The 17,071-nt window shown below is 41.2% G+C and overlaps 1 protein-coding gene across 2 annotated transcripts; it reads left to right on the top strand.

Moving 5' to 3' along the window:
* Nucleotides 1-3,382: 3,382 nt before the first annotated feature.
* LOC309709346 (malate dehydrogenase, cytoplasmic-like) lies at nucleotides 3,383-16,808 on the top strand. 2 transcript variants are annotated; one of them, XM_082537921.1, is made up of 9 exons: nucleotides 3,383-3,675; nucleotides 9,866-9,964; nucleotides 11,299-11,395; nucleotides 12,668-12,843; nucleotides 13,663-13,785; nucleotides 14,431-14,607; nucleotides 14,691-14,804; nucleotides 15,048-15,137; nucleotides 16,376-16,808. In XM_082537921.1, exons 1-9 carry the CDS (start codon nucleotides 3,622-3,624, stop codon nucleotides 16,496-16,498), a joined length of 1,053 nt encoding a protein of 350 aa, XP_082394047.1. In that variant the 5' UTR covers nucleotides 3,383-3,621; the 3' UTR covers nucleotides 16,499-16,808. The 2 variants fall into 2 exon arrangements, with proteins under 2 accessions (XP_082394047.1, XP_082394048.1); XM_082537922.1 differs by lacking the exon at nucleotides 3,383-3,675 and adding an exon at nucleotides 8,718-8,848.
* Nucleotides 16,809-17,071: the final 263 nt, after the last annotated feature.

The raw sequence follows: 17,071 nt of genomic DNA, 5'->3' as shown, positions 1-17,071 counted from the left end.
ACTGACAGCATTGAGATGCTTGCTCAATAATAAGAACAAAATATTGTCCCACGACTCACACCTTCAACGCATTCATGATGCAGATGTAAAATTGAAAACAAAATAAAAACGTTAATGTGCCACACTGGTTATGGAGAGGAAGGATGATTATTTTGAGACTTTTAACTCTTACATCTAATGTCCTCGTTTATTGTATAGAATTTAAATATGGCATGAGATCTAACCACAATGTTTTGCTAATTTATTTGTTTATATCTTGGGGGAAAAAAACGATGTATGATAATTTTGTGCTATTCTATTACACATTTTGCCATGATACAGGCAGTTAAGGTAAGCTAAATTAGTTAGTCTGTACTATTGTGATCAAATTTACAGTGATGCAGTATGTTGGATTGGTTACATCTAAGGTACTGTTACTAGGTTACATCACGAGTACCAGAAATCATTTTATATTTAAAGTGATGATGTTGATTAGATTCACTCAACTATATATTTTATTCTAACTTTATAGCGTTCCGGGTTTGGAAAGTCAATATTGGAACATCAGTATGTCTGCTAACGACATTTTGTACGCAAGAAAAATCTACTAGGGCTCACAACACAAATTCTACTGATTATTTATAGATAATTCTTTTCCCCACTCTGCACCTGATCTTAGAATCCCCCCATCTGCCAAATCTAACTTTAACCCCTGTCTGTACATGATGTTAAAACCAAACAAACTGTCTTTTTAAGAGCCCCAGTGTAAGGATTTCTCTCCCCATATGACTTATACTGATATGTACTCAGATTATGTGTGCTATGACTGACTGACTGATTAGCTGGCTGGCTGTTATTTGCCAGGTTTGGACATGCTGTTCAAATAACTTAAGTGTGCCTAGTCGTGACTATCTGTGCTACCAATATCAGCATGAAAGAAGAATTCACCTCACAATAAGTTATCACAAGATTGAAGCAGGGGCAGGCTGCCAGGTCAGTGGGGGTCACAGCTATGTGAGTGTTTGTCATCACCAGAATTGTTCTTTTTTTTAATTTGCAAAAAGGTTTATATAATGCTAAAGTAAATGCTTTAGTTGTCACAGGGTTCACATAGAGAGACAGACTACCTTTCACACCTATGGGCAATTTAGAATTACTAGTTAACCTAACCCCACTAACAGCATGTCTTTGGACTGTGGGAGGAACAGAGAGTACCCAGTGAGATCACACACAGACAGAGCATACAAACTCTACACAGAAGCCAGATGGTGGATTCAAACCCAAGACCTTCTTGCTATATGGCAGCAGTGCTAACCACTGTGCCAGACAGAATTCATAGACCATAAGATTAATTCATAAGACCAGCACTTTGCAAAATAATAATAATAATAATAATAATAATAATAATAATAATAATAATAAAAGCCATGTCTTGTTCCACAGAGCAGTTGGAGAGAGTTAATTAATATTAATATATAGCATTTAGACTTACACAATTATTGACATTACTATTAACTATTTGAAATAACCTTCTTTAATTTCTGTATACATATTCACGTGTGCTTAACTATTTTCTACTCCAAATATTCTTGAAACATGACCCCTCTGACTGCAAAAGAGAAGCCACCATATTGCACCTGTATGCATATAGTGACCTCTACTGACAGGAGTCAGCAGGTGCAACAGTATGAAGCACAATCATTTGAAAAGTATTGTATAGTTTTTAGGAGTTACTTTGTGTCTACCGTTCTTTTTCTGTTTCCCTTCCCTAAATAGCTGCAGTATTTAAAGCGAAATGATAATACACACAGTACTGTGCAAAACTCAACTTCTTCAGTGTGTATTAGATACTTTTTCAGTTATTATTGGTCAGTCTCCACCTGACTACTTTCATAGGAATGTTTGTTAAACGACTTCATTCTGACTTAAGAATAGTACAAGAATACAAAAGGCATATAACTCACAGAATGAATCAGTGCTGCATCTGTGCATAAGAGGGGAGAAAACGTTCAAATCTATCATTAACTAACCCACAAAGATTTCACAGAATGATCTTAATGGGTACAGGTCCCCCAGTCAGAAACCTGCCAGCATGTAAAATGTCCTTTGTGAACAATGTCAGCACGCACAGCTACTGGCATCAGTATGTTTACTTATTGCAGCTTACTGCAACTCTGCATCTTTCTTTGTGAACACTAGCTTTTTAAAGTGATTTTAAAGTAGACATGAATACTGCTACACTATGCATAAATATGCTAATTTACACAATGGAGCCTTGCTTTTAAACACTGAAAGATTTAACAGTCTTTCATGCAGCGGTCCTCATGTGAGCCAGTTTTGTCATACCGCTTGATGATTTTTGCAACTGGACTTGGGGACACATTCAAAGTTTTAGCAATTTTCCGGACTGACTGACCTTCAGTTCTTAAAGTAATGATGGACTGTCATTTCTTTACTTAGCTGATTGGTTCTTGCCATGATATGAATTCTAACAGTTGTCAAATAGGGCTGTCAGCTCTGTACCAGCCTGACTTCTGCACAACACAACTGATCGTCCCAACCTCATTAAGAAGGCAAGAAATTCCACAAGTGAACCCTGATAAGGCACAGCTGTGAAGTGAAAACCATTTCAGGTGACTACATCATGAAGCTCAGTGAGAGGAGGCCAAAGGTTTGCGGCGCTGTCAACACAGCAATATATTTAGAGTTATTTATCTTTTTTTTTTCTTTGCTACATAATTCCATATATCTTGCTTCATATATTTGACGTCTTCAGTATGTATCTACAATGTAGAAAGAAGTGAAAATAAAGAAAAAACATTAAATGAGAAGGTGTGTCCAAACTTATATTTCACCTTAGTCTCCTTAAAATGTAAATATACTTTAGGTTCCATCTTCCCATTTGAACATTTATCATCAAAAGAGTAGTTAAATCAATTAATCACGAAACAATAGCTTGATTATTACATGATCAAATATAATTGTGGCCAACTTTCTTGTACCCGAACTCCCCTAACCTCAAAACAGTTTATTTGAACATTGTGAGTTTTTCTGTCTTTAAATCGAGCCCTGTCTGAATGTCTTTGCACATCTCTGTATCAACACCTGCATTACTATTGCCCCTTGCTTTCCTTCCAAGACAGCGTTGATTCTGCAGCAGTCCTCATGTGACCTGAAAAACATACATTTTGGGTTGGAGCAGCCATGATATCCCGTTCCCCTGCAGTGACGTCACCTACTACAGATATTCTTATTAGAAAAGCACTACTATATTACGCCCATTATGACGATTAATTTACACCTATGGTTGCAGAGGAAAAGCTTTAGCGGTTTGGTCAGAGGCTATTTGCGTCCTCAAAATCTCATTAAGGGACTAGACGGACTGCAGCAATCGTGTGTGTTTGTGTGTTAATGTGTGTGTATAGGTAGAGAGTGGAGGTGTGACTCGGGCATACGAGAAACAAGAAGCCGTGAATGTGACTGCACCGCGGGTACAGTCGCTTTTGGTGTCGCGGTGGGATCCTCGCCTGCCGTATTCTCTTTCTGAGGGTGTCTGTGTGTCTTTCTCTCGTTACTGAGGCGCCATTTCTGCTTCAGAGGACGTCTGTTTTTAGTAGAAGACAACTAAACACCAGCGGCACCATGTTAACGCTGCTGACTTCCATGTATCTGGTGATGCGGACCGTTTCATCGCGGGTGAGTGGAAATCAGCATCAGCAAAGCATAGGATGTTAGTTTTACCACCTTGGGGACGGAGCTGACGACGCGTCCTTGAACGCATCATTAAAGTCAAACTTGACCGATGCAAACGGTCACTATTCACTTTAGCTTTCGAACTAATTGATATTAATAATTCATGTCTGCGTTAGACAGGTGCATGCCATTGTCGTTTGTTCTAACTGTTGTAGTAAACCGATGGTTAACTCATACAGCCCTATGTTGTGTTTCACCTGGGCCTTTTGCGTTTAACTACTGGTATGAAACTGGCTACCGGAAAACCTATGCTACATTCATGTGAATGAAGAAACTCAGCAGGTTGCGTCTTTCTCTCACCCCGTTGTCATTGATTTGACAACAGCCGTCGCCTTCACACTTAGCAGCTTTGGTAAAGCTTACACTGACAACCAAACTAAAATAAGCAAACCAACTTCCGCAGGGTTTCTTCAAAATAAAAGAAAAAGCCCCCCGATTTTTGTTTGTTTTTTTAACTCAAGCATGAAGATACACCCTTGGCACGGCAGAAAGTACAATAGTAAATATATTATGATAATGTCCAAATTAAAACTATGATAAAACATGTTGTTGTTTTTTAAGTAAAATTGAAAAGAATAATTACACAGAGTAAACTTAAAACATTTGAATGAATAATAAATCAACACCCTAAACCTTCGCTCTGCATGAAAAATGAACACACAAAAAAATTCCCTGGCTTGCTGGAGTCTCTCCCAGCTCATACAGGAACCCATGTACAGTGCACCTAAGAAAAACACCCTTAAAACTATATAAACAGAATAAAAGGACATAAATCGTGTAACATAGATGTTTTGTCTGCCAATGAAGGCTTAGCAAATATTATACACTTTCCATCCTTTTATTTTGAAGGCCATACACCGGTGGTTGTTCCCGCTGCTTTGATGCAGTACACCACGCTGCAGATTATCAGCACCGCGGTCAGTTCCCGCCCAGCTACCGCCAACACAGACCTGTTTCGGGAAAGTTTAACTGGGCCCACACAAATCCAACATGGCTGAGCTGAATGATATGCAGAAGAATTCTGACTGTAACTGAAAAACTCACTTGGTCCTCTGTTTTTTTCTCCTAGAACAGACCCTGCATTCCTTCACTTCCCTCCCTTCAGTTATCAGTTGCTAAAATACACTACACAGCCAAAAAATGTGTGATGGCTGAATATGAAAATGTGCCGCTACAGCCTTGACTCTCCCATTCAGGCTTTCTGCATTGTGTTGTAATTCTTTTACAGATTGGATATTTGCAGTCCCTGATTATGATTGACACCCATTTAAAGCCAAAAAAACCACTCTCTTTAAAAACATACCTTACCACTATATCCTATATTTATCAGTGTAACTATCAGTATAACTGTGGTTAAATATTTTTAAAAGGCTACATTTTGTTGTTAAATTTGGATTTCTTTTATAGGTTAAGCTTCAATGAGCAATGGGAAAGGATGCATAGAGAAAGTACATTAAAAAGAAAGAAGTTTTGGCATCATTGGATAGTTAGAGTGGAAAGAGGGCAGAGGAATGACTTGCGAAAAACAGGGGACTCACAGCTTGAAGTTATTTTATTTTCCCCATGTGAAATGCATTCTAACTGCTAAGCTATCAGGTCACTTCAGCCTCCTGACTCTTGTTTGTGACCTTGGTTGTGCCACAACACAACAGCAGATTAGATAGCTCAGCTCAGTGCAACTTTACCCCCTGCTAGGTTGACTGGCAACTTAACAAGATAGCAGCTGATCATGTTAGCTTCCTGTAGTGCATGAAGTGAACTCACCAAAAGTAACTGTTCACTTTTGGCCCTGACTTGAAAGCAATCAAAATAATTCACACCTTACTGTAAAACTGACTGACTTTTTCAGATTGACTTTTTCTACTATCTACATCAGGGGCGACGTTTTGAGGAAAACATATTGCTGCTTAGAGTTTGAAATGAAATCTTTAGAGTTTTAGATGCTTTAAAGGGGATACAAATCAACTGAAACAAAAGTCTCAAAGGCAAAGACTTGTGGTAAATAAAATAAAGCCTACATGATGTTATAGGGGTCTTGGAGTGGGAAAAAAAAATCCCAGAGGAAACACTTAACAGGATTTCAGGGATTCTTGAGGAGGTTAGTAAGGGAGCCTCATGAGTTCTGATGAGCCTGAAAAGCCTGGTCTTTTAAAAATACACAGGTTCCAAGTACTTAGATGTAGAATAAATGTGCTTGGTGTGAATAGTCAGAGATGCATTTACTATTTATAATATTGTTGGTAGCCAAAAGGTGTCATCTACTATGCTTCTGACTTACAGAGAGAATGAGAAATACTTTATCTCATAGTTGAAAAATTATTTTGTTTTTGTTTTTTATTTTTGTAATTATAAAATAATAATAATAATAATAAGTAAACATGAAATCATTGAAATGACTCCATTATTCATATCCAATTCTGAGCTTGAAAGTACTATAAAAAATTAATTCGGAAGTATAAACCTGTATTACACCAATCCCTGTGCAATAACACCTGCTTGCTGGCCTGATTTGATTTTTATTGTTTTTCAACAAAAATAATAATAATAAAAGAAATGAAAAGACTGTTACAAATTTGAATTCTAAAATGCAAACTATAAGAAATTCTGACACCTCACACAGTCGCAAAATGTTCACTCATTAACGGGAAAAGAAAACGGTTTGACATTGATCTATAAACACTTAATGTCATGTAATGCATGATGACCTTCATCTTGAATTTAATGGAAAAAATCATCAAGTCCTTTGAGGAAGTTCCAGAAGTACTTTCCATGGATGATAAGGGTCCAAAAGGCTTGGTTCATGTAAAAGGCTCACTGATACAATGAAGAGATTCTGTACACTTGAGGTTGATCCTGCTACTGCTATCAGCAGTTAAATCATCAATAAACACTAGTGACTCACTTAAACTCTTAACCACACAAGCAATCTCTACCTCCACCATGTTTTAGGACTCTAAGAGCTTTCATCACAAACTCAATGGGTACAACAATAGAGGTCGACTTCAAGCATATAGCACAAGTCACCATCAAGTGTGGGATCTACCAAGGAGATGCGCTGTTCCCACTGCTGTTCTGCATAGGCAACATTGCAGACATCGAAGACAGCTACAAGTACATGGGAATCCCACAGGCAAATGGGAACTACGCAGAGGCCGCTAGGAAAGCCGCAACCACTAAGTTCCTGCAGAGGGTCAGGCAAGTCCTGAGGAGTGAGCTGAAGGAAGAGAACAAGATCTGGGCTATAACACCCACGCCCTGCCCACGATCAGGTACCCTGCTGCAATAATAAGTTGGCCAAAGGAGAAGATAGAAGCCACTGACATCAATACAATGAAGCTCCTGACCATGCATGGAGGGTTTCATCCCAAGTCCAGCACCCTGAAACTGTATGCTTAGCGGAAGGAAGGAGGCCGTGGACTAGTGAGTGTCAGTACCACAGTCGAAGATGAGACAACAAACATCCTCGGTTATATCAGGAAGATGGCCCCAACTAACCAGGTTCAATCAATACCTGAGGCAGCAGCAACCCAAGAAAGCAGAGCAAGAGGAGGAACCATCATGGACGGACAAGCCCTCTGCACGGTATGTACCACTGGCAGATAGAGGAAGTGGCTGACATCTAGAAATCCTACCAGCAGGCTGACAAAGCTGGATTGAAAGACAGCACAGAGGCTCTAATCATGGAAGCACACGAACAAGCTCTAAGTACAAGATCCTTAGAGGCTGGGGTCTATCACAACCAAGCAAGGCCCCAGATGAAGGCTGTGTAAAGATGCTCCAGTACATCACAGCAGAGTGCAAGATTCTAGCAGGCAGGGCATACATGGAACGCCATAACCAAGTGGCCGGCATAGTGTGTGCCAAGCATGGCCTGGATGTCCGGAGGTCAAAATGGGAGACACCCCCTAGGGTGGTCGAGAATGACCGAGCTAAGGTCCTGTGGGACATCCAGATACAGATGGACATAAATAGTGATGGCTAACCAACCAGATATAGTAGTGGTGGACAAGCACAGGAAGACGGCCGTAGTGATAGACGTAGCAATACCGAATGACAGCAACATCAGGAAGAAGGAACACAAGAAGCTGGAAAAGTACCGAGGGCTCAGAGAAGAGCTCGAGAAGGTGTGGAGGGTGAAGGTAACAGTGGTCCCTGTGGTAATCAGAGCACAAGGTGCAGTGACCCTGAAGCTAGGTGAGTGGCTCCAATAGATCCCAGGAACAACATCTGAGATCTCTGTCCAGAAGAGCGCAGTCCTGGGAACAGCAAAGATACTGTGCAGGACCCTCAAGCTGCCAGCTCTGGTAGAGGACCCGAGCTTGAAGGATAAAGACTGCCTGCAGGAGCAAGAGGGGAATGTGCGTGCGTGTGTGTGTGTGTGTGTGTGTGTGCGTGTGTGTGTGTGTGTGTGTGCGTGTGTGTGTGTGTGTGTGTGTGTGTGTGTGTGTGTGTGTGTGTGTGTGTGTGTGTGTTTCACCTCAGTTCTGTGAATACTTAATTGACAATTAAAGTGTTCTAAGAATTTTAAGGGAATTCATCCACTTCTTGATATATTTCGGTAGTTTCGGTAGCCAGAAAGGTTTATGGGGTTCCATTCATTGGGTCAGTGTTGAGTCCCCATATTCCCAGTGTTATTATGTTATTCCATTGGTGTTTTCGTTTTTTAGATTGCTCATTCTTAAAACGTTCCATAGAGAGGGCCTTAAACATACTTCTGTAAGTGTAAATAATGCCGTTCTTGAGTTTCAAAGCTGTCATTTTGCGAAACAAATGATGTTCCGCTGCCGACCACAAGATGTCGACAACATACAGTTTATAGATGCTCTGTTAAAAAGGACGCTTTTCAGAAAACCATCCACCATATTCAGCACAAAGGGGCGCGGTTTCACCAGAGTGATGCATTGTGGGAGAATGGGTTCTTTTCTGTATTCTCGGCTGTGTCAAAACATCTGACTTAATATTGAAAAGGACTACAAATCCCATGGTGAGTGTGAAGAGTCGGTTCGCCGCCTGACTTGGAACACAAGGCTAGAGGTGACCCCGCAGTCCAGTCCGACTCTGACAGGGGGAATCAGGCACCGCACAGCAAACCTATCTGCATTCGCTAGTTAAAATGGTAAGCTGGAATATTTTGACCTCGTTGGCTGATAGTAACTATGTAAACTAGACGTCGAATATCATAATACCGTTTCTCTTGGTTAAAAAAACGGTTTATTTAATGATGCACTAATCGTTAACATTGACAAGAAGGCGGCAGAGTAATTGTTTCATCTCACTTCATGCTGATGGTGTTACGAGTTTTTAATAAAGGTTATCTTTGTGTTGTACGAGACCCAAGGGCAAAGCAGACACGCGCAGGCTGTGGCGCAGGAAGGAGATGCGTTATCGAAAATACGGAAGATGTAATACAGCAACGGTCTGTTGCGGGTTAGTGCACCGCTGTACTGTTTAACAGTCGCTGGTTCACTGTACATCAAAACCTCCATTTTAATATGAAGGAGAGGCGGTGGCGTGGCATCGGCCTCAAATTACATCAGCGGCCTTTTCTTTCAATCTGTTGGCGTAACCAATCACAACAGGAGCTCCATCAGATTGAAATCTCTCTTACAAACCGCCCAGTTAGAAATAATGCAAGGCGGGCTCTGAACATACTTGTGTGCAGTTTATTTTGTGTTTAAAATGCACGTTAACCCTGTATGCAATTCGCCCATTTCATTGATTATTTCTCATTAAAGTGAGTGCGAAGTCATACAAGCATGAAAGGAATTCCTTCCATGCTTGTATATACTTAAGTATGTCTGTCCACTGCTTGATGAATTTCATGCATGGACAATGAGACGGAGATACCAAGTGCTCACAGAAAATAAACAATAATTTTGCTACTCTTGCTATTATGCAAGAATATTAGATCATTCTGTTTGTCCTAATTTTCAAACGGGCTTTGTTGTGAAGTTTTGTCTATGAGGAAGACATCACTGTCCTCAATGTAAAGATTTAGTTTGTTATGCATATGTGCTTTTCAACTAGAAAGAAAAGTCACAGCCAGTGAGCCAACAATGATAGTTACTGCTCCTTCATTTCCTGCCTCAGTTGTTTAACTGGGTCAGTGACGCTAATGTTTTTGTCTACGCAGGCTGAACCAATCCGTGTTCTGGTGACCGGCGCTGCTGGCCAGATTGCCTACTCCCTGCTGTACAGCATCGCCAAGGGAGATGTGTTCGGGAAGGACCAGGTGAGATTCATTCTGAGCTTTGATTACATAATGTTCAGAAGCAGCAGAGTCCCCTTCTCTCAGATCCCGATCTCTGACTGGGACTGTTATATAATGGAATTAGCATGAGTAATGAACATGCCTTGTTAATGGAGTTCTGATCTGTGAGAGAGTGTAGGGAAAAAGGAGAAGTGAACAAAGTTTTCAAATAAAAGGCCTCTTTATGAACAAGTAGTCTCTGTGAGCCTAAAGCTCAGGCTGCTCTAAACGCTCTTTCGCTGACATGGACATCTCATGTACACAGTGCTGCCTGTAAGCACAAAAGCCCCTCCCACTTGCTGTTCACTCTTATGTTTGATGAGTGCAGCCGTTTGAAGAAAGTTGACTTAAAGGGAGTGTGGTCTCTAAGTGGGAGGGGCTAAAACAGCTTGTTTTAGAAGATGAAGCCAATGTAAGAGTATTAAACTCGTAATCATGCAAAGGTATGCTATTAGAATAAAATAACAGAGCTTTAATAACTCATATGGATTTAGGAAGGCATTGGAGAAAAGCATGGGAAAACTCCCACACTTGTGAAGGTTTGGAAGAACAAGTTTTAGGAACAACAGGTTCTACTTTAGTGATTGCATCTGAAACCTGATTCCATGCCAATATTGCAGTTTAAAACATGACCTTAATGAGTCACTCCATGTGGGAGGTGACACCGGGAAATGCATCGAAAGGTCTTTGTACGAGGTGTAGAAAGGAGCTAATCTGTCCCAAATCCTTTCACTTTCATGCTATATTCACCTTAATTACAAAAAATAATAATCTTGCTTCTACTGAAACATGCTGCACTGAGTGTTTTGCACATTTTTCCCGACATTTATAAAATGAGCTCTGCATAACCTTATCAAAGCATTATTAAGTGACTTGAGTTTGCTTGCTTTTGTCTGCCAGGATACTGGACAGCACAGGAAGTTTGGATAACTGACTGATCCTGTCCGTTCAAGATAGCATTTTCACTAGAAAGAGCTTACACGTTAGAGGACATGCTAGAAATAGCCAGTGTTAGCCAGACGAAAGACAAAGTACGAAATAATTCTGTAGATGCCCGGCTGATGTTAACCATGCGATTTCCCCAAGTATCTATCTGTCCCTGGATTTAGCCACTAGCAAAATCTAATTTTAAGCCACATCAGTGTTTTTCGTGGATACACCCTGTTTTGCTTACAAATAAATCAGTCAAAAGTTTTTGGGTTTTTTGTTTGTTTTATATCACTTACAATAAAGTGTTTGGTTTGAACTTGTGTGATGCACATTGAACACCATAATTCAAGTTGTCTTACTGTGATGTCACCATGTTGTGTTCTCAGCCAATCATCTTGATCCTCCTGGACATCCCCCCCATGCTGCCAGTGCTTGATGGAGTCGTCATGGAGCTGCAGGACTGCGCCCTCCCCATTCTGAAGGGTAAGCCCACACCGTGTGTCTGTGCATGGCAAGAATTCATGGTGAATCTTCTCAATCAGTTGGATCTAAACTAGCCTTTTAACTACAAAAATAACTGCTTGTTTATTTTCTGGAATCTTAAAAGGTGTTGCCTGCCTTTTGAAGATGTTGACAAATATTCTGCAGAGCTTTTGCTAATTATTTTGAATCAGAAACCACTCTATTATGTTAGCATGCAATACATTGTTCAAAAGCTGTTTATTGCTCATTTTAAGCTCAAGTGGATAGAAGGATGGAGATTTTAAGAAGTCAGCGGCCAGATGCAGCCACAGACGCTTGTTGTGCTCCATCTGGAATGCAGTACACAGTGTGTGTGTGTGTGTGTGTGTGTGTGTGCGCGCGCGCCCTTCATAAACTGTGGGCAGAAGCCTTCTCTGTCTACTGCTGCTGCTCTTTGGAGGAGTGTCTAAAGTACAGTTTCTGGTTGGCTGCTGGTTCAGGCACCACAGCAGCCAATCAGAGCAGTGGTGGGACAAATATGAATGGAGTAGAGATGAACCCCGACTGAAGTCCAGGCTGATACCAGCCAGCTTACGTCTAACATCAGACATCAAGCACATCTTATCAGCAAAGGCAGAATCAGCCAAGGCTGCAGATATTCATGTGGACTCAGTCGCTCAGTAACAATGAGCTTTTATTACAGTAAAAATTGTGAGAAGGTTAATGTGACCCTATCGAGGACTGTCTTCACTTGGGAAATGATCATTTTTTATAAATTATCACACTGATTTTGCCATTAAAAAATAAATACTACTGTCCAAAGTTTGTACACAACTAAGAACAAAAAAAATCGCATAGTAGGCATGCCAATCAGCTATACCCTACGTATCTTTGAGATGCCAAGCTTCTGTAACTTTCATTAAAGTAGTCGCTATTTTTAGTCAGAACTTACAAAGTTATGCGCAAAGTTACGCTTGCAGGGAGTAACTGGGTACACTGGGTACTGATGCTGGTTTTAAAAATCAGTGTGTGTCTTATCAGTCCATGCATTTACTTTTTCTTATCATTACGTTCCTGCAGGGGCCCCTTTGTTCAGATAGCTCATGGTGCAGTGTAGTGATAAACACAGAAAGAAAATCTCCTGACAGGATTGTGCTTGGGGTTTGCAGACTAAAACAACTGTGTGCAACTGACAAATAAAGGCTCTCTCTCATCTCGCTCATCAAAATGTTGTCAAAATATTGGAATATTTAAGTCCCAATTGCGACAGCTAACGTGCTTCGTCTCCAACAGAGGTCATCCCCACTGACAAGGTAGAAGTGGCTTTCAAGGACATTGATGCCGCCATTTTGGTGGGTTCAATGCCCAGGAAGGAGGGCATGGAGAGGAAGGACCTGCTCAAGGCCAACGTGGCCATCTTCAAGACGCAAGGAGCTGCTCTGGACAAGTATGCGAAGAAGACTGTCAAGGTGACCCCTCGACTTTCACTATACCCATATTTACGTTCATTCCATTCGCTTTTTTTTGGGGGGGGGGAATATTATTATATTAGTATAATATTATTTTCAGATATTTTGTTGAAAATCTGTGACTTAATAAGCCAGTTGCAGCTGATGAACACAGGAAGTGAAAGTGCTTATCCAGAAAACGTCTTTTGCATGTCAAAACCATCTGTTTGTCTGCTGGACGTCACACAGCAGCGTCATGCTGCTGCATAAAAGAACTGCAGGTCTCCAAAGGTTCCAAGTGTGTTTTGTTGAACTTGCATTTTGTACTGTGCCTAATCTTAAAATCTCTAATTCAGTGAGGATTAGTCCCGAGTACTTTATCTTCAAAAATCTTTCTTTTTCATGCCAGAGTTCTGTTTACAAAGGGGAGAAGAATATTTGTGTTTTAAGTCCTTTTTGTCAAGAGAGCTAAATTTATTTGTGTGATTCATTTCTGAGTTTGTTTATGCAACAGAGCGCCGTGGGCCATAACAACCTGCCCTGCTGACTTTTAACAGAGCAGCTACAAACTCGGGTCACTACCAGCGTAGAGCTAAATCGCTAGTGCCGTTCTTTACTGTAAACGTTTACGTTTTTGATTACTCCATTAGTTTAAAAGTTTTTTTTTTTTTAATAAATGTGTATTTTCAGGATAACAGAAGATTTGAGCATCTTCTAAATTCTGCTCACCCTGTGACTCTGTTTTGCCAGTTGTTCATTTGTTTTCTGCAGGCAAAGCAAATTCAGGAAATTGTCTCAGACTCTGTGTCTGACAGATATGTTTGGATCTCACCCTGACAGGTTGTGGTGGTTGGAAACCCCGCAAACACCAACTGTCTGATCGCCTCCAAGTCTGCTCCATCCATCCCTAAAGAGAACTTCTCCTGCCTGACCCGACTGGACCACAACAGAGCCTGCTCCCAGGTACATGTGTTTACAATTTACTATTGTTTTGTTTACAATATACATTTGTATAATACAGGACAACCTGCTCACATCTCCAACCAGCTGTTGACCACACATCACTGAGGCAATTAAACACTCATCCTGCTGGGACAGTTTCTGTGAGAAACTCTTAAATCAAGCTGACGAGAGTTGTCATCATGAAATTATTTTGAATTGTGAACTATAGTAATGCATAAAATCCTATCTGACGTGACTGTAGTTCGTCTCTGCCCTAAATATGTCCGGACATGCTTTAAACTTGTTTTGTTTTTTGGAGTAAACCGTATTATAATATTGTGATGTACATTAAGATCTGAAACTGACATTTGTCTTTGCAAAGACAGCTGAACAATATCACGCACAAACAAGGGCCCAGAACGTTTAGTTGCACAAAGTGTTTTTTCAGGTGCTCAAACTTTCCTTTGGTTCGATTCTGTCAGATGGAAAAATACACTTAAGTTCCCCAGTAACAGTTTGTTTTGGGGTTTTTTGCTTATATTGATAAAAGATTTTATATCAAATAACCACTAACTGGAAAACGCACCATTAATTATAGTGTTGACATATCATGGTTACTATTTTAAAATACTACTTCTGTTTTTGTTGTTGTATTCTCTCCTGAAGGTGGCGATGCGCTGTGGCGTGTCCTCTGACCAAGTGAAGAACGTCATCATCTGGGGCAACCACTCCTCCACCCAGTACCCCGATGTCCACCACGCTAAGGTCAACCTCCAGGGAGCCGAGACGGAAGCCTACCAAGCCATCAAGGACGATGCCTGGCTCAGAGGAGACTTCATCTCTGTGAGTTATTGACTCCATGCCAAACATAACAAACAGACAGAAACTTTGTTCTAATGTGAAACCTTCTCCTCTTCATCTTGCAGACAGTGCAGCAGCGTGGTGCTGCTGTCATCAAGGCCAGGAAGCTGTCCAGTGCCATGTCTGCCGCCAAGGCCATCTGTGACCACATGAGGGACATCTGGTTTGGCACCAAGGAGGTCAGTGTGGATACAGAGATTAATCCCAGCTCAATTTTATTTTATTTTTTTAGTGTTTGACAATAATAAGAATCCCGATGGTCAGAAAGGTAAGTCCTCATCTTTAGACCTGTAAGATCACATCAAAAAAGCTTTTTCTTCTCTTTTTTTCCAGACAAGTTGCTGAGTTTGTAGTCTTTCTTTATACATTTCTGCTTACATGTTATTGATGCAAACTGATTGAAACTGTTACCTGTCTTCAAGGGTGAATTTGTCTCCATGGGTGTCTATGCTTCTGGAAACTCCTACAACATCCCAGAGGACCTGATCTATTCTTTCCCAGTCCAAATCAAGGTGAATACATGCTGGACCGTAAAATAGGTCCAGATTAGGAAGTAAATGGTAAATGGCCTGTATTTATATAGCGCTTTACTAGTCCTTACGGACCCCAAAGCGCTTTACATATCCAGTCATCCACCCACACATTCACACACTGGTGATGGCAGCTACATTGTAGCCACAGCCACCCTGGGGCGCACTGACAGAGGCGAGGCTGCCGGACACTGGCGCCACCGGGCCCTCTGACCACCACCAGTAGGCAACGGCTGAAGTGTCTCGCCCAAGGACACAACGACCGTCTCGGTCGTTGTGTCCTTGGGCGAGACACTTCAAGCCGGGGCTCGAACCGTCAACCTTCCGATTACAAGGCAAACTCCCAACTCTTGAGCCACGATCGCCCCAAGTGACTGTTCAAAATCTGTCCAGGTTCTTGTGTTGGGCTGGTTTATATACAGGCTACATACATCTGTCTATATAAACAGCTGCTGCAGATCATTCCCACACTCCTGCTGCTTTATGGTCCTTAGATAACATTGTTTATTTAGCTTAAATAAACAATGTTAGTGCTTGTAAATCTGTAGCAAACCGATTTGTCTTTTCAACAGCATGTCCACCTGCACTCTTCTGCCTCCATCGGTTCAGAAAATGAACATGGCCCAAACTCTTTAAGGTTGTTGAGGGTGTATTTCTTTTTGCCTGGGCATCAAGCAGTTTGTCAGCGTTAGCAAGTAAGCTGATGTTAGCTGATATCAGCTAAAAAGAAGAAAAAAACATGCTGTAAATATTAAAGCCTGTCAAACAGCAGAATACTGCAGTGGACAGCAACAGAACATTTGTCTCACTGAACGGATCTTTTGGTTTTCGTGATCAAACGTGATTCTGGCTCATGTTACCCAATGCTTAACCAAAATCAGATTAAAGTGGTTGGCTAGCTTGCCTAATTACTTAACAGCTGCAAAATGAACGTGTGCCCCTTATCACATTCATGTAAATTTAGTCGGCATTATAACTGGTACTTGTATATAAAGTGTATATACTCGTCTCCCAGATGATGTATAAGATACATTAGTGTCCAAAACTGTAGGTTAGTCACATGTAAGTCACTTCATGCTTTTAGTCGATGTTTGTCGCACAGTAACAATAACAGTGTAACAACAATGCTCTTTTGCTGACAGCCTTAGTTGAAGATGAGTTTGGACAAAATGCATTAAATCTCATAGCTCGACCATTGACTCTTCTCTCTCTATCCACAGAACAAGACCTGGAAAGTGGTCGATGGCCTTCCCATCAATGACTTCTCCCGAGCCAAGATGGACGCCACAGCGGCAGAGCTGGTGGAGGAGCGAGACACTGCCCTGGATTTCCTCTCCCAGTGACTGTCACGCGCCGGTGTCCAGAATTTAGTTCCCCCAAAGGCGCGCTGCTCTCGGCTCTGAGATTCCACCATAATAAACCGTCCAAGCTGGCGCCCGCGTGTCACCTCTGTGTGTATGTGTTTATGCGTGTGTGTGAGTGAGTGTGTGTCACTTGGCCACTTCAGGTTTTCAGAAAACCTGTTTAATGAACATAGCCTGGCCTCCTACATCTGCAAGACACTGAAAAATGTCTGTGGTGGTAGATAACACGCAGTAGCTGTCCAGAAACTGTAACGGAACATGTCACCAATAAAGCAAGAAACCGACCAAATCAGGCCTCAGTTGTGCTTCTTTCATGTTTAGGAGTCTCAGCAGTGGATACAATACAGGTTTTAAACTTTTCTTTAAAGACTGGGGTTAAACTATCATACCCACCTGGATCTGTTATAATAGATGGTCCACTGTCAGAATACAGTCTGAAAGACACATGAATGCAGTATAGGGGACATTATGTGCAGCACAACCTTTTAAAATATTATTGATATCTTTTCTATATCTCAATCTTGTAAATCAACTTGCAGTGATGTGTGGGAA

This window comes from Aulonocara stuartgranti (genome assembly GCF_965226115.1).
Source record: "Aulonocara stuartgranti genome assembly, chromosome: 6".
NCBI classification, from domain to species: Eukaryota; Metazoa; Chordata; class Actinopteri; order Cichliformes; family Cichlidae; genus Aulonocara; species Aulonocara stuartgranti.
Note: the sequence above shows the minus strand (reverse complement) of the source record. Positions and strands in the feature narration are given on the sequence as shown.

Coding starts and splice junctions, on each gene's coding strand:
- LOC309709346 (XM_082537921.1), top strand. CDS start 3,622: ATGTTAACGCTGCTGACTTCCATGTATCTGGTGATGCGGACCGTTTCA. Junction 13,786..14,430: donor ACAACAGAGCCTGCTCCCAG/GTACATGTGTTT, acceptor TCTCTCCTGAAG/GTGGCGATGCGCTGTGGCGT. Junction 14,608..14,690: donor TCAGAGGAGACTTCATCTCT/GTGAGTTATTGA, acceptor TTCATCTTGCAG/ACAGTGCAGCAGCGTGGTGC.